At 32.4% G+C, this 16,589-nt stretch overlaps 2 protein-coding genes across 3 annotated transcripts; both read right to left on the bottom strand.

Annotated features, from left to right (window-relative positions):
- Positions 1-665: 665 nt before the first annotated feature.
- On the bottom strand, positions 666-5,156 carry LOC112697666 (uncharacterized protein ycf36). 2 transcript variants are annotated; one of them, XR_003151275.3, is made up of 5 exons: positions 4,422-5,156; positions 3,159-3,187; positions 2,902-2,958; positions 2,206-2,515; positions 666-934 (listed from the first exon to the last, which is right to left on the bottom strand). XR_003151275.3 is itself a non-coding variant. In XM_025750938.3 (4 exons), exons 1-4 carry the CDS (start codon positions 4,918-4,920, stop codon positions 2,300-2,302), a joined length of 801 nt encoding a protein of 266 aa, XP_025606723.1. In that variant the 5' UTR covers positions 4,921-5,156; the 3' UTR covers positions 1,543-2,299. The 2 variants fall into 2 exon arrangements, 1 of the variants encoding a protein (XP_025606723.1); XM_025750938.3 differs by lacking the exon at positions 666-934 and having other exon boundaries at positions 1,543-2,515.
- Positions 5,157-5,180: 24 nt separating this feature from the next.
- Positions 5,181-14,534, bottom strand: LOC112697665 (probable serine/threonine-protein kinase SIS8). Its single transcript, XM_025750937.3, has 13 exons — positions 13,838-14,534; positions 12,648-13,088; positions 12,084-12,187; positions 10,418-11,478; positions 10,200-10,240; positions 9,308-9,376; positions 9,133-9,233; positions 8,793-8,871; positions 8,270-8,368; positions 7,249-7,317; positions 7,106-7,155; positions 6,853-7,029; positions 5,181-5,823 (listed from the first exon to the last, which is right to left on the bottom strand). Exons 1-13 carry the CDS (start codon positions 14,258-14,260, stop codon positions 5,730-5,732), a joined length of 2,808 nt encoding a protein of 935 aa, XP_025606722.1. The 5' UTR covers positions 14,261-14,534; the 3' UTR covers positions 5,181-5,729.
- Between the last annotated feature and the right edge of the window lie 2,055 nt (positions 14,535-16,589).

Genomic DNA, 16,589 nt, shown 5'->3' with positions numbered 1-16,589 from the left:
GATTCTTTTTAATTTGACGGGTTTGACGAATCGATCCGACAAATTCGACCGATTTTACTACTCCTACGTATAAGATAAAAATGCAAATAAAATAATGAGCGGTGATAGACTCATCTTTATTTGGATATAGGAAAGAAAATAGAAGGAAAGAAAATAAGAGGAAAAAAAATGAGAGGAGAAAAAATAGAAGAAAAAATAGAGTTATTTGTGTGTTGTTTAGATGAAGAGAAAATGAATGAAAAGAAAATAGAGAGAAAATTTTCTTTTGTTTGGATGAGAAGAAAAGTGAGGGAAAAAAAAAATCATAATGATATAAAATTACATTAATACCCTTATAACAAAATAAAGTATAAATATTTTTATTTATTTATTTATGTTTTATTGCATTTTATGAATATTATAAAATATTATAAATTTATAAATTATTTATCTAATATATATATAATATTTAAATGTAAATTTTTATTATAATAATATATTAAAACTATTAAAATTAAATTTATATTAATAATTATTAATAATAATAAAATTAAGGGTAATAGTGTAAATACATTAAAAGTAACATTTTTCTCTTTGTTTTCTTGTTTCTAATGGATGAAAAAATTTTGTGGACCCACACTAAAATTTTTTTTGCTATCCAAACAAAGAAAAATAAAATTTTTCACTCATTTTCCTTTCACCAATTTTCTTTCCTCATATTTTCTCTTAAACCAAACATAGTGTAAAGATAGAGGATAGTTAGATACATTCTCTCTCTTTATTTAATTTAATTTATTTTGGTTTTGTGGATTCGGCTTTTGGACAAACATAATAACATAATTTCTGTTGTTGTGTTGAGGCATGACAGCTTTCACAATGCTCACGTTTGCCCATCTCTTTGCCATACGTCTGTTGCCGCCATGCATCCCACCCCAAGTTCTCAAAGTCCAACTACCTATTATCCCATAAAAAAATATATTATGTGTATATAAAAAATTCAAAATTAATCATAAAATAAATTATTATTTATTTTTATATAAATATTATATTATTTAACTTTTATATATATATATATATATATATATTTTATATTAATCAAGTTAAGTTAATTTAGTAATTACTACACTATTCTATTTAATTAAATATCAATTATTTGAATTTCGCTTTATATATACAGTAATTTATTGGTCTATAATAAATTCTTAAATAAAATTCAGATTCATAACAAACTAATCAAAAACAAATTAATCCTTAACGAGTAAGATTTAAGATACACATATCAAGATCATTCACGTAAAAATATATATTTATATATAAAAAAATTGAAAAACATTAAATAATATAATATATTTGACCAAATATATGTTAATATTTTAATTATTATATTCGAATAAAATATTTTTATGTGATTAATCATTTTAAAATAATGTGTAAAAAATTCTATAATACTTTTTTTTTATTGAAACAAAATAGTCTTCGACTAAAAAAATTATTAAATTAATATCAAACAAGTTAACAAATATATGGACAAAGTAGATGTTATGTAATGTATCCTTGTATCACTTCATCATCAACATCATCATTATTATTATTTAATCTTCTATTAGATTCAAGTAGTCCCAATATCCAAATACAAAAGATTTTTCGCCCATAACGAAAATATATTCATTTTATGGGCGTGTTCTTTTTGTTGTTAAACAATTGAGTCTGACGCGTTCTGTAAAAAAGGTTACAAATCCTTGTAACAAGTTACAAACTATTACTATTTGCATGATTAAAAATATCATTACCATTCATATTATTTTCAACTTTACGGTGTTTTCAATGCTACTAAATATACTGTTTCTACATGAGAATAAAAGTCAGGTTAAATTACATAGTTAGTCCTTATACTTTCAGTAAAATTACAAATTGGTCCCTATATTTTAAAAGTTTGTAATTGGGTCTCTAAAAAAAAATTAAAATCGCTGGTCAAAAAATGTTGATTTAACAGAATATTCTCAGAATATGCTAAAAATATTCTGTTAAAATAGAAAATATGCTGAAAATATTCTGTTAAATCAAACATTTTTTAAACGACGGAAACTAAATTTCAAATTTTAATTATCTTTAGGGACTCAATTACAAACTTTTAAAACGTAGGGACCAATTTGCAATTTCACTAAAAATATAGGAACCAACTATGTAATTTAACCTAAAAGTTATGTACAGAATTATAGAACTTACTATTGAGTATATTGTTCACTCCTTCCCTCCAAATGAATGCAAGGAAGGTCCATGATTCATAATTCTTCAATCTTCATTAATAAGCTCTCATGTATTATTGTTGAAGATCAGGTTCGCCGCAAAAGGCGTCCGGTTCAAATGATTTTGCAGATTCATCACTGTAAACTCCAGGTATGACCCGATCTTTGATTTCTTTTGATGATTGATGACTTTGGTCCCCATTGATGTTGAAGAGAATAAGAGCAAATACAAGTAATGATGTTCCCAAACTGACTAGAGTGATTTTCAATCTGTTGAGGACAGGCTTGACCTTAAACATAACAAAAGATTCTTAGTGAGTTAATTGTTATTCAACAAAACATTATCCACTTGTTGTTTTTGTAACTCATTATGAACTGTTGATGAGATAAATGGAAACCATTGCTTGTGAAATAGAAGCATATATGCAAAGCAAATAACAATTTCCACATACACAAGTAGAAGACGACTAGCATAACTGAAAGTTTTTCAATAAATCTTGAAAACTTGATAAGGCAATTGCCATTTGACATGTCTTTTTCAGTCACAACTCACCATAATGATTCTAGCTGCTCTACAAACATAATCTCAAGAATTATCTGTTCCCAAAGAAAGCAAGAATATATAAAAGTAACGAACTGGTGTATAGAAGTAGCAATAGTTTAATAGAATGCTTACAGAAAATGATCCTAAGAGTCTGTCCCGTGCCAAAACTTCAGCAGTTTTCACCCATATCTGTTCAGAAACAACAATCAATTCGGATAAATGACTTCTTCAAAATGCCTCAAACATTCCAATAGTAATGTAAATTTGTTTTTGTAGATGCCACTCAAAGTTAAACAATGAGGCATAAGAACCTAACTCACATATAGAAGAAAGAAAATAAAGGGAGAGAGAGAAGAGAAGAGAAGAGAAGAGAAGAGAAGAGAACATACCTGGCCATCATACCACCCTGTCTCCTCATCTGAAATATCAAAAGGTTGATTATCAGAAAGTATATTCCCAAATTTCTTCACAAGATTGAATAATCTTCATGGTAATTATCAGAAAACAAATAATTATCAACTAGGAAGACAACCTAGAAATTTTGTCCTACTCACATTGGTCATGTCTACTGAATTTGTTTGAGAATATTGGTAGTTTTGAAGAAATCACAAGGTTTTTTGTTCATGCTAACTCAACTGAACCACTTAGCAAAGTATTACTATTATACTCTACATAGAAAATAAAGAAATTATATGTTCTTCCCATAAGGATGACTTAGTAATTTTAAGCAGCATCCTCATCCTACTAACCAAGATTGCTTATTACCTTAGTCCAGCATTTGCAAGATAAAAAAATAAACAATTTGTGCATAGAAACAAAGACAAGTTCTCTAAGTAGACATAAGGGTGCTCTACACATCCCAGCTTATGAGTGGTTAATAATTCTGATAGGAAAACTTTCAAGTGTATCAATATACTAGTGTTTTAGTAATTTTTAACTATTATCTTAATTATAAAAAATATATATAATATATATAATTAAGATCAATGGTTAAAATACACTGAAATACCGGTATAGTTGAAAACTTTCCATTCTGATAAATAATTTTTGACAAGTTTTCATGGTTCACCCGTATACATATATAGATATATGAAAAACTATACTCTATTAGGATGGAAAAATGATGGTCACAATGATATGTATCTTTCGGGGACTAAACTAGTGTAAAAAGATTTCCACAAAACAAACTGATATTACATACATCTTTAGGAACTAAATCACTAATTTATTCTTAACATATTTTGAAGGGAAGCTTGAAGCTACGGTTGAGTTGTTTGACATGAAGGTCATAGATGCAAGTCATAGAATCTGCCACTTACATATTCATCATATTAGGGTGTCTAAATTACACGCAAAATAATCCTACATTATATTCTTTGGGTGCGTCCCTCTCCCCGACCATGTATTAACAAGATGCTTGTGCACTGAAACGCCTTTATTCCAACATATTCTAGATTCCAAGACCATCTTAAGTTACTTTCATGCAAGACTTTTGCAAGAAGTTATTTTTTTCTAAATTTCTCATAATGCCTTAGTTAAGCAATAAACAAACAAACTAACAAAATGGGAAAGCAGTGAAAGTGATTAGAGATAGAAAAGGAGTGGCATATTTGAGACTAAGAGAAGAGAAGAAAAGAGTAGTGAGTAATTACATTCAACAGTGGCACTGAGCAGTCGGTTGCCAACATAAGCCCAACCGAGATACATCCTCATCACGGCAAGCGTCACAACCAAGACACCGCTGGAGGCGCCGCACAGCACCCTCTCCAGCGGCTCCGATTCCGCTCCCACCGTGCCGAACCACGCCACAGGGAGGCCCACAAGCACCGTGAACGACGCACCGAGAGCGAAGAGGCGGGACGCGTACTCGACGGGGTCGCCGGAGGCCCAGGAGAAGGGGAAGGAGGTGGAGAGAGAGTTGTACTCGTTGATTGGCTGCTGGTCACGAGGGACGGGGCACTGTGTTTCGGGAGCGGGCGCTGGCGGGTTGTTGCTGCTGCTGCTTCTTCTGAAGGAGGAGGAGACAGGCAATTGGTGATGGCCGGAGAATGGTGAGAGAAACCGTGGTGTGGTGGTGAAGGGAATCGATTTTGTTTGTTGAGGTGCTGCTATTGTGATGGTGATGGTGCTGAAGAGTGGTGTGGTGGACATTCTTCTTGTTGGAGCAACCAACACCAACAGTATGTCTTTTCCGGTGTTCGTAGTTTAGTTATATGCAATTAATAGATAATAATAATTTTAGGTTTATATCAAATAAAAGATGGAATAAATCCTAAACTTCCACCCCACCCACTAGTATACCTCAAAATGATCGCTTAATTTTACATTCTTTGGTGATAAAAAACATATCATGACTATTTCGAAATAAAACATGAAACCACACTAATATATCTTCTCGAGAGAGATGCGAATTTGGGAATTGCCACTCCTGATAACCATTAAATTAGAGCAACATGTATACACTTGCCCAGCCAAGAAAATCTAAAGCTGAGTTAAGATAGAAAGTAACTAAATGCTTTTTCCCTCGTCTTTTTCCTGTTGTTTCTTTTTTCTTCTTTTCTTTTTTCTTTTTTATACATTTTCCACAATAACCTGAAGAGATCAAATGTTTACAATTCCAAATTTACGACCTCTACGGACAAAGAATAATTTTGTACTCTTTTCTTTCTCTTTTGTTTACTTCTTTACTTCCCATTGGGGATTTCTTCAAATGTAACTACTGCAACTAAACCTCCACTGCACTTATGCAGTTTCACTTAGGAGGGTCTCTGCTCTTTTTATCTGAAGGGGTTGTGCCCAGTTCCCACTTTTGAATGAACTGGCACTTTCCTCTGTTCAGCAATCACTTAATATGCCAACAAGGGCAAAAAAAAAAAAAAAACGGCTGCTCCCCAGCTCTTCGAACCGAGGAACAACTTCAAGTATTATTACAAAAGCTGCTATGTTATGGACAACTTCATTTACTGTGGGGAGCTCGCTATTCCGGCAACCAGATGTTGAAGACGGGAGAGACGAGACATCAGCTGGGCAAATGATGGCCGCAAATGTGGCTCCCTGAATCAAATTCAACCCAAATTAATAACCAAAGAGATAGAGCAAACACCAGTATAGCAGATACATAAGTAAGGTTTAATCACTCTATATACTATGTTCTACTAAACTTTCAATCGGGTCCTTATAATTTAAACTTTCAAACGGGTCTAAGAAAGCCTTGTTTTTCAACTAGGTCTTAATTTAATTATGTATTCAATTCCTTACATTATAAAAAAATTCATAAGAAAATCAGCAACTTATCACCCAGTATAAGGGGCTTGAATTGATCATTACATTTTCAAACTAGAGAAACCTAATTGAAAAAGGTTTGTAGATTATAGGTACCTTTGTTGAAGTATTTAAACTATAAAGACCTAACAGAAACTTTTTATATAGTGTAAAGACTCAATTATTAATTTTTAAACCAGAATATTCTAATTGAAAATTGAGAGAAACTAGATGGAGTCCTGCAGTGATTTAACCTGTAATTGAAAATCTATGGTCTATTGAGAAACACACTAACATACCATTAAATTTAGAAAATAAATAAATAAATTTAAAGAACAAGAACATAACAAAACTTGGATAATTGTCAGTTTGGATTGCCTTTTGAAAAAATTACTTATTTTTTTCATCTTTTTAAAAAATATCTTTTTTTAACAAACAAAAATTATTTCACATTTGGATAGGCTTTTTAAAAAGAGTTTTTAAGTATTAAAAACGTATTTTGCTTTTGCTTTTTTTAATAAAAGTACTTTTTTTAAAAGACGTATCCAAATAGGTTTTAAATTGAATAAAAGTACTTTATCTGAAAAAAAGGTACTTTTTTCACTAAAAAAGCCAATCCAAACTAGCACTTACACTAGAGGAAATCATCCCTCAAATTTTAGAACATCAATTTCTAATTATCATGAATCACCTGGGATACATTATACTGTCATGAAATTAACAGTGAAGATGGATCATGGATACTATGTGTATTTCAAAATTTCCTACAAGAATAGATGCTAAAGTAGCATTCAGAAAGCATAATTGAAGAATAGGACTTACATTTGCCAGCAATCACGTATTATTTGTGCAACTGCAGGATTCACATTGTCTGGAATTTCAAGCCGTTTATTTTGAAACCCAACAGCTCCAACAACCTGCATTGGGTTCAAACCTTTCCACGGAATCATCATGGTAGCCAACTCCCACAAGATTACGCCAAAACTATACACATCGCACCTGCAAACAAAATTCAACCATTACATTATTGATTTTCAATTTATGCCCCTTCTCTAATGAAGCTGACTTAACTTACTTCTCATTGGCTGGTTCATTTCTCAAGACTTCTGGTGCCATCCACTCAGGCTGTAGGTAAAAAGATACATTAGAATATTCAATCATTATTTTTGTTAAGGTTTAACAACAGCAGTATAAGATCCCGTATCTCTGAAGCATTACCGTTCCTGCACAAGACTTTGATGACAAAAAGGTATGGTGCTTCATCCGTGACAGACCAAAATCACAAACCTGTAAAGAGAAAAAACACGAAAGAAAGGCAAAAAATAATAACTATCTTGATCTTAATATTATGCAAAGAGAGCAAAGGCATTTTAAGAACTTCTAAAATACTCAATACTAAAATGCGTGAAGATGCAAAGAGATAAGCATCAATTTTCCATCAACTCTTAATAGGGAAGAAAGCTAAAAATAATCAGTGTACAACAATTTTTCATCACTTGCATGTGCTTTATTTATTAATAATTCCACCTAGAATCCCACACCCAACTTGAGATTCGTTTTGTTGCAATGTAGAGAAATATGAGGGCCTTGAAACATGCTAATGGTATCAAGTCAAATTTCAGGTATCAATATCAAAATGGCGAACTTTATTTAATGTGGAACACCAATGAATCCAATGGCACTCATTTGAAATTCTTTAGACACCTGTCAAGCTTATCTTCTAGGCAATTCTCCTGGGAATACTTCATTACAAATCCACAAAGATTTGTTATTAGTTACATTTTATATGATATCCATCTTGATATGGGAGACCGACATTGGATAATTTTGCATTAACTCACTTTTATCCTTATCAATTACATGTGGAAATGATTTAACAAATAATATCATTATTAATATTTCTTTAAGAAACAACTTTTATTCATAAGTTGTCTGACTTTTCCTGCTACTGTTATTTTATACTACATTATATATATAAGTTGTCATACAATGTAAATATAAAGAATTTTACCCTTTCGTCCAATCATATGTTACTTTTTGAATGATTTCAAGTAACTACGGTGGTAGTTAAAAATCCTACAGTTGAGCCTAATTACAGAATGACCAACTTCTAAGTTCTAACAATCAAGCCTAGTTGCACAATTTCACTCTTCTAATTTTATTTCTCTCTTTGCCTCTCCTATAGTTTAAGCTGTCAAACAAATTCAAAACAAGGAATCAACTATGAAACTATGAATACCTTAACAACCCAATGCTTGTCAACAAGAAGATTTGGAGACTTCAAATCTCGATGGACAATGGGAGGATTGCTTGTGTGCAAGTAATTCATTCCTTTAGCCTGAAAAGTGCAACGTAAATTCACGTGAGAGAATTAAAACTGCAAATAAATTTTGGATGTTTGGTGAGAATTGATTGACCCCTTAACCTTACATCACTTTTTGATGGTTCATTATAAAGGGGTTTACAATAATAAAAAGGCTAATATGTTTTGGCAATGTGCTACTTTTATTGGTCGGAGTAAGAATGCTCAAATTAGAAGTTTCTATGCCCCTGAACATACTTCAGGGTAGGATTATACTTATGAACTCCTTTTGATGTTTTCAGCTAATGACTATTTTGAGGGAGATGCTCACATTGGCATATAGGTATTGGACAACCTTGTATTTTTATGAAATCTGTTTTTAATCTCTTCTTTATGATTAATTCCATTCTCTGCCCCATCTTAAGAAAAAAAGTAGGAAAAAACCATTTTCAACTCATACCACATCAAGAGCCATACGCAACCGCCGCTTCTCATCAATTCGAACATTGGGCCGATGTAATAGCCTGTATAAGCTGCCTCTGTATGTAAACCAATAATTCTATAATGAGCAAAACAATAACATGGCAAAATTAATTAATCAACTGATTGAGTTATATGTTGGTTGGATAATGACATCAATGAACAAAATGGGGTATAGAATCAATAAAACACTTCAAATAAAAACTAACAATGAGTCTGTCCAAGAAACCAGGAAAACAAAACACTGTACTGTTCTCATCCTTCATGCAGTTTCTCAATCATATGTATAACTTAAAACATCTATCTAAAAGTAAACTGACCTAGGAAGAAACTCTGTTAAGATTGAGAAATGTGGAGAGCGAGTAATTGCTCCCATGAAAAGCACGACATTAGGATGCCGCAGCCTTAACATGATCTCAACCTGCAGAAAAGAAAAGTTATGTGGGGTGGGCATATTAATGCATTACAGATAAGCATGTAAAGACATTTGCTTACTTCAGATTTGAACTGAGCTAGCGCATCACCAGAGAAATCTTGGTCGAGAAACTTTTTCACTGCAACTTCCTGTCAGGCAAACACATTCATACAAAATTATGAAAATCAGACCAAAAAAATGACCAAGTATTTCCATAGGTAAAGCAGGTATTGATTAGAAGATCTTCACATGGAAGCAAATTTAGTTCAGACAAAAAAAAATTGTAAGATCATTTGTGTTTTTTTTTTTTGGGGGGGGGGTGCGAGATCAGAATATAGATCAATAACAGAAGAATTCATTCAACTTTATATAGTACTGTTGTATTTTCTTTACAACTTTTTATGCTCTTATTTTCCACAGAATGTGTACTTCAGTTATGTTCTGGATTTGTTTCTCAAAAGATACTCCGCCAAAAGACCAACTATGAGTGACCAAAAACAAAAAGGGCAGCCCGGTGCACAAGCCTCCCGCATTAACGCAGGGTCCGGGGAAGGGCCGCACCTAAAGGATGTAATGTACACAGTCTAACCTGATAATTACATCAGTGACTATTTCCACAGCTTGAACCCGTGACCTTGAGGTCACACGGAGACAACTCAACCGTTGCTCCAAGGCTCCCATTCTATGAGTAACCAGAAAGAATGCTAATTAAAATAGTGACTAATAATATTATATGCCAATGAAAGCATATATATGACATTAATAAAGTACTCCAGAAAATGACTAATATTTTATCTACAAATACTATCAAAGCTTAAAAAAAATCTTACAAAAATATATCCACCTAGTAGTTATCTGAAAAACCTTGACATGTATAATTCCAATAATTTTCTTTAAGAGTGTAAAAGCAAAACATAAGAAATCCTTGACGTAACTTAAGACAAAACTTCAAGCAAGTATAAGAGCACTTACAGTTCCATTACAATCGGCATGGTAAACTTCACCATAAGAACCTGCAAGAAGTTTGTATGAGATAGATTAGCAAGATAGCATCATAAGCACAGGGAGAATATTTTCAACCTTTTTATACCAGATCTCCTTTAGTGAAATCCATTCATTCAGATAGCAAGAATTCTACTTAACAAAATATACAAGTAAACCCTCACATTTAAGCAGGGGAATTCACTTACCAATACCAATGCGCTCACCAACAGAGAGATCTTCCCATTGAATTTCCCATTCTGTTCCTTCACCAAGTACTGGATTAACTTCCTTGCTTTTACCACCATGTCGTATACCACCTCCATTGACCATCTCATTTATTTGAGTGGATGAATCTGTCCCCCTTCCAGTGTTGCTACAAGTTGCTTCAACCTTATTTGGAAAACTATTTTCTTCGTCGTCACCAAAGAAGTCAAACCCATTAACAGCTGCTTTGGGCTTAGAAGATTCGATAAAATTTTCTTTACACATCTTATGGGGATTGACAGCAAGTGAATCAATTAATGAATTAGATAGCTCTAAACCATTAATCCTGTCAGAAGCAGCTACAAGCCCCTTCCTTGTATTATCACCCTGTAAAGAGTTACAAAATCTAATGGCATCTGTATGCAATTCTTTTTTCTGTCCAGCTAACCAGTCAGCTGATTTACATAACCTAGTATTATTGGCGCAGCCTAGCCCTTGAGAGGGTATGAGACAATTCTCATGGCTTAATAACAACCCATTTGGGTCTGCTTGAACAGCATCAACATTTTTTACATTTACTTTATGCTCACCCATATCCTGAAGATTCATATCAGAAAAAAGATCAGAAGGGGGTAATGCACCACTCTCTAATAGAACAGTGTGCAGCTTTTGAGCAAATTCCGGGTTCTTTGCTGCACTGAGGACATACTTGGAGACATTATTTACACGGATCTTTTCTGCAGGTGATGGTTCTGTAGGTGAAGAGCATTTGTATGCTTCTGTATCATTTTCTTCAACATGATGTATTTTATCTGGTTTTGTTTGACTGCCCATATTTAATAGTAGTTCTTCTGGCTGGACCCTCGGGGTTGAGATTTTGCCAAGTTCAGATGGGATTCCCAGCACTCCAGTTTCATCAGCAAGCAGCGGATGTGTTGTGTTAGGTAACCCTACAAGTTCTGCACAACCCCTGACAGCAAAGCTGTAGTTTTGGAGCTGATTACTAGGTACCTCAGCTGGAATAAGAGCCCCAGGAGCACCCATCATATCAATAATGTATTCACTGCATCAGTTGAACAAATCAGTAACAGCAATTGAAATTGTTCCAACATTATGCAAGACCAGCACTATTAATTTTATTTAAAGGCCATGGGCCAAATGCTAGGTCATTAAGGTAAACTGTTTGTGGTCTAATATCTTCCAAATAAGTTCAAATTGAGCAACATGAAATTATTTGAGAATCCAAATAAGCATAAATTGCAATCAATAACTCAATGTAATCCAATAATCTATCCACCAGTGCAATAAATTGAACAGTTTTTCCCTGGGAAACTAAATTACCTACACCAGAAGATGCAATATGCTCAACTAACTCATACAGGTGGACTAGTTCCTCCATCTCAAAGGTGAGGCAGAGTTTTGCAAAGCATCGGGAATACAAAATGGAAAAATGTGAAATAAAATTGCTCTTGGGTGCGCTCTGCCTCTGGATGAACATGAAAATGAAATATATAATAATGCTTCTAACCCAATAGAACACATTCCATGTGGAACCAAACACATCAGAGGCTGATTTGAAATGTTTAGGGAATTAAATTTTCTTAGAAGCAATAATAAAAATGTAAAATAACTCATTAATCTGGGTAATAGCAATATTAAGATAAATACCTTCCATCATCTGCTTTAATTAAATTCACTGCTCCATCATCTGTTCCTGTGTAATAGCTCCCTTTGACAAGCATGCAGGGAATATTAATCCTATCAGCTAGTACCTAGGCACCAGAATAATTAAGAATAGCATTAGCTGAAATCAAAGACCTTGCATGAGTGTGACCAACTTTGAAGTCATGGTGACATAACAGTTACTTAAAAATGATTCTTTCTTTTTTGTATTTTTTGGTTAAAGAGAGGCAAAGGAAGTTCAATTTTATTGTTCTACATATGCCAGGTTAATAAAGATTCAAAAGTAAGAATTCTGCCCACCTGGAGGCCTTATGCTTTGTTATCAGGTCATCGCAATGATACAATCAAAACATATGTGTGATCCACTTTAATGACAATATGTCAAATAGACACAGGTAGGTAAAATGGGACCACAAATTTCACAATCAAAAAATTGTTTTCCGCATATAAGTTTGAAGATGATTAAAAAAATTGACCGCAATAAGTTGTCTAAATTGTTTCAAGTTTTATATGCAAATCACGTTGCATAATAAATTGAGAGAATCTTACCTTGAAAAGTAGGGCTCGGTGACGTGAAAGTCCAACATCAAGACTGCCAAGGGGAAGAACAATAGATCTTAAAGAATCTCGAAGTTCACGACTCCTCACAGCCCAGCTTTTTGTAATTTTATCAGCACTACCAACAGGTCCACCCATTTTACTGACAACAATATCAGCAAGTTTCTGAAGTAAGCCGCTCAAGATTAGTCCTAGTTCAGAAACACCACACTCGTTAAGTAAAGCATAGGCTTTTTCTTCAAGCTGCTTCAGCTGAGTATCAACTGTGCGATTCACCACAATCACTTCACAATCAATATTTCTTGAGACTGGTGTAGTTTGCAGATCCACCAACAACGGCATCTTTCCCCGTTCAGTCAAATTTGATGTGATGCCATAAACATCATAAAATCCATCCATCACTTTCTCCTCATAACCAATGATATTATAGTTCTGCCAGAGATAAGACACAAACAGCATGGTTACAGCTTATGAACCTTACTATGAGAAAAGTTTCTTTCACCTAAAACAAATCATCGTCATTAACAACAAATCTCCACAAATAGTAAGATGGCAAAGTTAATGGAACATTGAAAATAGATAATAATTAAAAAATATATATTTAAATATCACTTTGCTCTTTTTGGACATTCATCTTATTTCATCTAATTGTACTGACATTCAGTTATCCCTAAGTATAATTTGTTAATTCCAACATTAAATTGCATCATCATAAACACAACCCAAGTTGAATTCATTAACTCCAATATTAAGTTGTGTTCTGCAAAGCAAATTAGCATTTTCAGCAGACTCTAGAACCACAACTACACCGACACAGCAGCCAAAAATTTTCCCATAACGACCACGAACGTATAAAACCATGAATGGAAATGCCCAACACTAATGGCAATAAACTTCACTCCAAATAAGAAACATCCATATAACAACAGATAAGTACAATCCATAACATTCTCCCTCATTGATTGAGCAGAGTAACTATAAGAATAACAATCATATCAACCAAGAAAAAAAGAGAACCATTTACCCACATTAATCCTAACCAAGACAATCAATAGTCATATTAATCCTTTCTAGCTATTGATGTATCGGTAATTAGGGACTACTAATGTATCTGCTACTCTGTGCGTATGTGTGTGTGTGTGTGTGTGTGTGTGTGTGAGAGAGAGAGAGAGAGAGAGTACCCAGTAACGAAGGGACTGAAACTGAACGAGTCCTTGAGTATCAGAAAGAGAAGCTTCATATCCGAGGCTGATCTGTTTAGCGGCATCGATCTGCGCAGATTCAGGGTCCTTATGGACATCGGGATCGGAGGCGCTGATCGCGAGAGCCAATTGCATCTGAAACTCCTCTTCCTCCAACAAACCGAAATCACTAACGACGCCGTTTTCGCTGTTGCTGATGCTGGTGGTGGTGGTGCTGCTAGGGTTTGGAATTGGATCCACGACGATTGGAGTGGGAGAGGGGAGAGCGGAAGAGGAAGCGGAAGAAGTAGAGGGAGCGATAATCGGCGGCGGCGGCGGCACGTGGTGGATGGCGGTGGTGGGAGTGGCGGTGGTGGCGCCACCGATGTGAAGCTTTCGAAGGAGGTGCTTCATTTTGGGCATGGGTGTGGATCGGGATCAGGATGAGGATCATGAACCACGCAGGTGCGGAGTACGGTACACAATTAATTTAATTAGGTTGGTTGGTTTGGGTTTGTGTACAAGTTTTCAAGTTTGAGGAAGAAGAACAGAAATCACCACCACTTAAATTAACCGCTCACAGTTTCTCTCTCTCACACACAAACCCCATTCATTCATTCCCTCCAATGCCTACTCTTCTTCTCGTCTACTAGTTTCTTTCTTTCTAACCATTCCTATTTTCTTTTTTACTTAAATCATTTTTTTATTATAAAATTCAATAATCTTTAGTTTTATTCGGTCAAGTGTTTACGTGACAGATTAAATAAGATGTGACTCGTCTTATCACATCCGTATTTAAGTTTTTTATCTCATCATTTAAACCATCACATTAATATTTAATGAAGTTAAATAACATCAAAAAGCTGAAACTAAAACTAAGAAAAAATTTATAGGGACGAAATCCAAACATATAGATATTTTATATAAATTAAAAATTTATTTAAGCCCCTTTTTATTTCGGTGTAAACCAATTTGAATTTAATTTTATACAAACATTTATTTATATATTATTGAATTAAGAAGAATAATTACTTTGTATACTAAAGTATGAATATTGAATAATCATTAGAAAAAAGGTTAAGCTCGATTTTAGTCTCTAAGATATAGGTCAAAAATTTTTTTCATATAAAATTATTCATAAAGTTTAACTTGATTTTAAAATCGTCGTTATTTTAAGGACTAAAATTGTACGGAAGTGGCAATGGAAACGAAGATTGAAGTGGATCATGAAAAGCTTCTTCTTCTTCTTTCCTTCTCCCTGCTTCTTTCTTCCAAATTTTTAAAAAGCAAAAACATTCTATTTCTCTTATTTTTATTTTATTTTATATTTTTTTTGTTATAATTAATTTGGTCCAAAATTTTAATATTTAAATAAAAATGACGATTTTAAAATTTGTAAACCTTAAGGACAATTTTGTATATAAAAAAAGGTTAGGGACGAAAAACTATACGTGATTAAATAACAAATATAAAATATTTTATGAAATTATTACTTTTGATTTATTAATTTGGGATAAATTAAGAAATTAATTTTCATGCACTATTAGTGTAAAATAATTTTATATATACATCCAATTATATAACATTATATTAGTAAAAATAATTACTTTTTATATTAATCACAGTGCATCAAAATTTAACTCATAACTTTTTTCCTATTTGTTTTAGTTTTATATTAAAACTAAAAGATTATGAGTTCAGTTCTTTAAATTAATAAGTATTTTTTATAAATTATATATAACAAAAAAATATTTTTAAAAAAATTATATATAATTTTATTTCGTATTATATATATTCTAGTATGATTTTGTTAAAATGACTATAGTAGTTATATAAATTTTGTTAAAATTAAAATTATATTTTTTATATTTGATAATATTTTTTATTTTTTAAATTAGAAATATTGTTAAATAATAAAAAATATTACTTTAAAAGTGTCTAATTAATTTTCATTAAAAGTGTGTGCTTAATTGTTATAAATCTAATTATTTTAAGTTTAAATTGCTATTGTTTATTCTTAAAACTTAATTTGTACAAAAGATTGGTCCAAAAGAAATAGTTCTGACTGTATACAATATATTTAATTGGTTTAAGTAATGTAAATATAAATTTTCAGATTTGAATCTTATAAAAAAAAAATAATAATGATAATGAGTTAGTTTTGTTCTTATACTACCTCTTTCTTAAAATAATATAAATTTAATAAAATTGGTATATCTCAAAATTGTTTAATTTAAATACATTGAATATGCATGCAATGGGTTGAAGATATACAATTTTTTTAAAAAATTAATAGTTATTTGTTACCACAAGTATTATTGGATAATTGTAGTTTAGTTTATTATAGTTCAACTAAAAAGTTACAATATTCTGAAAAAGAAAAAAAAAAGAAACATGTGTCAATAAAAATATTTCTACAATTTTTAAAGTATATATGCCAGGTTTTTACTGTTATTTTTAAATCAAATAGATTTAGCAATAGAAATATTAAAAATTGTGAATAAACAATAATAAAATGATACAAATAATAAATATCTAATTATTTAAAACAATATGTTTCAATGTCTTATATTAAAAATAATTCCTAAGAAGTAATAGGAACAGTTGAGGCCTGTACCTGTTGAATGCATTTTATGAGCAAATACGCGTTACAGATAAATGGGGCTGATTCAATCTTCGCCATTGGATTCATTGACCAACAGCTTTCTCATCTGACGGCTGTGAGAGATGCCAAAGTCAAAGCTTGTATATC

Source organism: Arachis hypogaea, chromosome 16 (genome assembly GCF_003086295.3).
Source record: "Arachis hypogaea cultivar Tifrunner chromosome 16, arahy.Tifrunner.gnm2.J5K5, whole genome shotgun sequence".
In the NCBI taxonomy this organism is placed as follows: Eukaryota; Viridiplantae; Streptophyta; class Magnoliopsida; order Fabales; family Fabaceae; genus Arachis; species Arachis hypogaea.
The sequence above is the reverse complement of the archived record's forward strand: the minus strand, read 5'-3'. Positions and strand labels throughout refer to the sequence as shown.

Coding starts and splice junctions, on each gene's coding strand:
- LOC112697666 (XM_025750938.3), bottom strand. CDS start 4,920: ATGTCCACCACACCACTCTTCAGCACCATCACCATCACAATAGCAGCA. Junction 3,188..4,421: donor GCTCAGTGCCACTGTTGAAT/GTAATTACTCAC, acceptor TTGATATTTCAG/ATGAGGAGACAGGGTGGTAT. Junction 2,516..2,901: donor GACTCTTAGGATCATTTTCT/GTAAGCATTCTA, acceptor GTTATGTTTAAG/GTCAAGCCTGTCCTCAACAG.
- LOC112697665 (XM_025750937.3), bottom strand. CDS start 14,260: ATGCCCAAAATGAAGCACCTCCTTCGAAAGCTTCACATCGGTGGCGCC. Junction 13,089..13,837: donor TTCAGTCCCTTCGTTACTGG/GTACTCTCTCTC, acceptor TATCTCTGGCAG/AACTATAATATCATTGGTTA. Junction 9,234..9,307: donor TAGCTCAGTTCAAATCTGAA/GTAAGCAAATGT, acceptor TCTTTTCTGCAG/GTTGAGATCATGTTAAGGCT.